General features: G+C 46.3%; 1 protein-coding gene across 1 annotated transcript; it reads right to left on the reverse strand.

The window, feature by feature from the left end:
- Nucleotides 1–403: 403 nt before the first annotated feature.
- Nucleotides 404–2,196, reverse strand: ANAPC11 (anaphase promoting complex subunit 11). Its single transcript, XM_072112242.1, has 2 exons — nucleotides 1,970–2,196; nucleotides 404–927 (listed from the first exon to the last, which is right to left on the reverse strand). Exons 1-2 carry the CDS (start codon nucleotides 2,076–2,078, stop codon nucleotides 782–784), a joined length of 255 nt encoding a protein of 84 aa, XP_071968343.1. The 5' UTR covers nucleotides 2,079–2,196; the 3' UTR covers nucleotides 404–781.
- Nucleotides 2,197–5,792: the final 3,596 nt, after the last annotated feature.

Here is a 5,792-nt window from a genome sequence, read left to right on the forward strand (position 1 = left end):
TTTAAATAGCCTACCCCAGCCCTCAGTAATTTTTAACACCCGGATAACCCCTTTAAATACATACCCTAGTTGGGAATGTGAGCTGCGAATAAAGATCCAGTTCCCACCTCACACAACTCCCAGTATCTGCGGTTCTGTAGCCCACAGAACCACAAGTCTGATGTGATCTGAAGGATGAGAGCCTTATCTTTCATACGTCTTCTGTTTTTATTGTTTCAGTGATGGAAGATAATAACAGGGGTGTGAACGCAAATGCAAAATAAAATTAAGAAATGTGATGAAGGGATTTGACCTCTTCCTAATGAACGCTGAGAATAAAAGCGAAATTATCCCCCTCCCCCACCAGGATCAATCTCCATAAAATACAATTTCACTTCTCCGGTACATTTAAGATTCCCTGGAGTTTCGCATCAACAAGTTTTATTCAATTTACAACTGGAAATTACAAATCTCAATTGTCACAAACAGAACGGTAATTTAATAGCAAAATATGATACAATTTATATGCAGAATGATAAATGGCAGCACAGTATGGGGGGGGGGCACCTGCAGTGGATGGAGGAGGCGGATGTTACAGTCCTACGGGGGACACGTCAGGCAGGAAGGATTCTTTATTCTCCCTTTGTACATCATACGGTTTATTTCCCGTTCTATCACTTTACACGCTGGCAGTTACCGAAACGTATGACACGCTCTGCCCGCAGGCGCTAGCATTACCAGCATACCCCAGACACTTGTGACTCCACAGCTGCCAGGTACAGCGCTGCCATCACAGTGTGATTTACTCCTTGAATTTCCATTCCTGCCGGCACATGGGGCAATGCTGCTGCACCTGCTGGGAGTTCAGCCACTTCAGGATGCAATGCATGTGGAAGCAGTGAGAGCAGTGCCCCCACACCAAGGGGCAGTCGTCTCCAGGAACCTTACCTGCAGGGGGAGAACACAGAGAGCAGGGGGATAAATGGCTGATTACTAACTGGCAGACAAGTCCCCTAAAGTGGCCCATGTTACTGGAGAGCTGCCAAGGCCTGCCCGACCTAAACTCCATTCACTGTAATGGGCAGACATGGTCACATGACTTTCTAACCTGCCCCGCTGCTGGGTAGTGGTGAGCACACCTAGGAAGTCCTCAACATTACTGGGTCCTGATGCTGGTTACATGAGCCAGCGTCAGGACCCAGAACAGAACAGTGCCCACAGACAGAGAGGACCAAGGAAGCAGTCAGAGGTTCTGTACTCATCCTGACACAGGCACATAAAACCAGCATCAGGACAAAGAAGTACAGCACAGGAAACAGAGTCATGCAGATTATACATAGTATCTTATCTGCTGACAGCATGTTATAAAGCAGGACTGAGCAGATTGTACACAGTGTTCTAAAACATGCTGCCTGTAGATAGAACACTGTGTATAACCTGCTCAACTTCGCCTGCTCTATAACATGCTGTCTATAGATAGGACACTATATACAATGTGCTCAGCTCCTCCTGCTCTATAACATGGAGCCTGCAGATAGGACACTATGTACAATCTGCTCAGCTCCTCCTGCTCTATAACATGCTGCCTGCAGATAGGACACTATGTACACTCTGCTCAGCTCCTCCTGCTCTATAACATGCTGCCTGCAGATAGGACACTATGTACACTCTGCTCAGCTCCTCCTGCTCTATAACATGCTGCCTGCAGATAGGACACTATGTACAATCTGCTCAGCTCCTCCTGCTCTATAACATGGAGCCTGCAGATAGGACACTATGTACAATCTGCTCAGCTCCTCCTGCTCTATAACATGGAGCCTGCAGATAGGACACTATGTAAAATCTGCTCAGCTCCTCCTGCTCTATAACATGCTGCCGGAGTCTCTTGTCCTGTATGGTGCACAGGTTGGCACATGACACATATGTACATGTATATCAGGGTATCTGTACTATAATAATGGCTTAAGTGAATGGGGGGGCACATACTTACAGTCGGGACAGCAGCCATTAAATGCCATCCGACAGATGCCGCAGTTCTCGTCATTTGCCACCCACATCCATGAGGCGACGCCATTCCAGGCCTTTATATGCACCTTCATGCTGCCTCCTCTGTGCTATTACATACACTGCTCTATATCATCTCCTACATCCGCGATCAGCTATTCATGTCTGCCGCTCAGATTAACGTCCCGCGCTAGCGACTGGTTCCGCCTATGAAGGGCGTGGCTGGAGAGCGGTTGAGTCACAGGCGGCCATGACAGGTGTGGGCAGAGCGCTTAGTGTACTAATCGTGATCTATGGAAATCTGCACGGTGACGGCGGAGAGTGATGTTATAGCGCCTCCTGCTGTTGGAAGTGTATGGGGAAGACACGTATGGCGGGCGCTGTGCCGCTGCCAGGGTAGTAAGGAAGAGTTCACACGCTGCGGAGTCGCGTGGATGCTAAATCGGCTGCAAATTATAACAGTGTACAATAATGTATAATAGTCACCTAAAAATAATATATAAATGCATCTGCTGGTGACTGCCATGGGTTTTCACACACAGCAAATCAATGTGCAAATCCAGTATGGAAAAAACTTAAGTGCCAGTTCACATCCGGGGTTCAGACTCCCTCTTTATATTTAATAATTATAATAATAATTCCTTTATTTATATAGCGCACACAGATTACGCAGCGCTGCACAGAACTTGCCAAATCAGTCCCTGTGCCCAATGGGGCTCACAATCTAATCAACCTACCAGTATGTTTAGTGTGGGAGGAAACCGGAGGACCCAGAGGAAACCCACACAAACACAGTTTTCGGTTTTGGAAATAACAGATTGTAATTTAAACGGATGTCTACACGGCTGCATCAATAGCGAAGGATCAAAATAATGGATCAGTTTAAAAAGATGGATATCCTGCTCTCTGTCAGCACTTCTGCCTTGCAGCGCTGGGGTCCTGGGTTCGAATCCCACCCAGGTCAACACCTGCAAAGAGTTTGTATGTTCTCTCTGTGTTTGCGTGGATTTCCTCTGGGTACTCCGGTTTCCTCCCACACTCCAAAAGCATACTGATTAGATTGTGAGCCCCATGGGGACTGGGACTGATTTGTCATGCTCTGTGCAGCGCTGCGTAATCTGTGTGCGCTATATAAATAAATAATTATTATTATTATTTTTGGACAGATAACATGACGGAGGCTGCAGTCCTTTTCCTCTGTTTTCCATTGTATTTTTAACATTGTTCACAGAATTTGATGGAGCTGTATAAATAAAGATTATTATTGTTGACGGACGGTCTTGATTTGTATCACTTTGTCAGTTTTCCGGTTTTTTTTATACTGCGGATGCTCTGATTTTAATGCGACCTCTAGTGGTTAAAGCAGAGAAATAAGAACTGACGCTAAGGCTAACCTCCCCCATCCATGTGTAGGTCTTCAGTCACAAACAATGGACTTGTGGTCAGTTGTTCGTAACCGAACAATCCGCAATATTAACCCCTTGCCCTCCTTTTTTCCTCTACCCTAATCTGTAATTTAATAATCCTGGAATCTAATCTAATTTGCTAAAAAAAAATTATTTTTGTAATATGTAAATTAACTGCAGAGGCTACTGGGGCGTGTACTATCCTGGGCGGGCACTGGGAGCTGAGGCTAGTACACGCCCCAGTAGTCTTTGCAGTTAGGGCAGAGGCAGGAGGAGAAATCTACTAACAGATCTACTTTTGATGGTAATATCCTCATGGTAGACATTCCTTTAAATGTCAGCAGCGCATTGGTGCCGCCATCCGTAATTTCCAAAAAACGGAAACTACTAAACGGAAGTCTGAACGCAGTTGTGAACTGGCCCTTATAATGCAATTCTCTCAGTGTGAAGTCCCCTTAGACCCACCTGTGGTACAGTCACATAAGTGTATTTAATAATCCTGCAACATAACCTGCAGAGGCTACTCCATACTACTGCTAATAATAATAATCTGTATTTATATAGCGCCAGCATATTCCGCAGCACATTACATATCATAGGGGACAAATACAACTATAATATTAGTACAAACATTCATATAGAGCAATAGGAGAGAGGTATCTTCTCCCAAGAGCTTACAGTCTATGAGGATGATGGGGTGACACAAGAGCTTACAGTCTATGAGGATGAGGGGGGACACAAGAGCTTACAGTCTATGAGGATGAGAGGGTGACACAAGAGCTTACAGTCTATGAGGATGATGGGGTGACACAAGAGCTTACAGTCTATGAGGATGAGGGGGGACACAAGAGCTTACAGTCTATGAGGATGAGGGGGTGACACAAGAGCTTACAGTCTATGAGGATGAGGGGGTGACACAAGAGCTTACAGTCTATGAGGATGAGGGGGGACACAAGAGCTTACAGTCTATGAGGATGAAGGGGTGACACAAGAGCTTACAGTCTATGACAGTGATGGCGAACCTATGGCACGGGTGCCAGAGGTGGCACTCAGAGCCATTTCTTTGGGCACTCAGACCATGGGTCCAGGCAGAGTTCACCAAATAGGACCTAATCCACCTCCAATCCCAGGCAACTTAAGAGATGCTGTTTTAAAGCGACATTTCATTGTCTGTTTGGAACTGCGGGAAAAGCGAAAAGGTGTTGACAGAACTGCAATATCTTTGGAGGCCATCCTACTGGCCACACCATTCTTTATCTACAGAGAGACCCTGTAGAAAAGTTACAACCAGAGTCTGCATTTGCGTTCCTTCTTTCAACTGTATTGGTAGCCTCAGGTGGTTGATACAATTGAAAGATGTGGAAGAACAGGCAGCAATAAGTTACTGCTTAAAATGCCACGTTGGCACTTCACGGTAAATAAGTGGATATTGGTTGCAGTTTGGGCACTCGGTCTCTAGAAGGTTCGCCATCACTGGTCTATGAGGATGAAGGGGTGACACAAGAGCTTACAGTCTATGAGGATGAGGGGGTGACACAAGAGCTTACAGTCTATGAGGATGAGGGGGTGACACAAGAGCTTACAGTCTATGAGGATGAGGGGGGACACAAGAGCTTACAGTCTATGAGGATGAAGGGGTGACACAAGAGCTTACAGTCTATGAGAATGAAGGGGTGACACAAGAGCTTACAGTCTATGAGGATGAGGGGATGACACAAGAGCTTACAGTCTATGAGGATGAGGGGGTGACACAAGAGCTTACAGTCTATGAGGATGAAGGGGTGACACAAGAGCTTACAGTCTATGAGGATGAAGGGGTGACACAAGAGCTTACAGTCTATGAGGATGAAGGGGTGACACAAGAGCTTACAGTCTATGAGGATGAGGGGGTGACACAAGAGCTTACAGTCTATGAAGATGAGGGGGTGACACAAGAGCTTACAGTCTATGAGGATGAGGGAGTGACACAAGAGCTTACAGTCTATGAGGATGAGGGGGTGACACAAGAGCTTACAGTCTATGAGGATGAGGAGGGTGACACAAGAGCTTACAGTCTATGAGGATGAGGGGGTGACACAAGAGCTTACAGTTTATGAGGATGAGGGGGGGGGGACACAAGAGCTTACAGTCTATGAGGATGAGGGGGTGACACAAGAGCTTACAGTCTATGAGGATGAGGGGGTGACACAAGAGCTTACAGTCTATGAGGATGAGGGGGGTGACACAAGAGCTTACAGTCTATGAGGATGAGGGGGTGACACATGAGCTTACAGTCTATGAGGATGAGGGGGTGACACAAGAGCTTACATTCTATGAGGATGAGGGGGTTACACAAGAGCTTACAGTCTATGAGGATGAGGGGGTGACACAAGAGCTTACAGTCTATGAGGATGAGGGGTGACA

The sequence above is a fragment of the Engystomops pustulosus genome, chromosome 6 (assembly GCF_040894005.1).
Source record: "Engystomops pustulosus chromosome 6, aEngPut4.maternal, whole genome shotgun sequence".
Taxonomy (NCBI): Eukaryota; Metazoa; Chordata; class Amphibia; order Anura; family Leptodactylidae; genus Engystomops; species Engystomops pustulosus.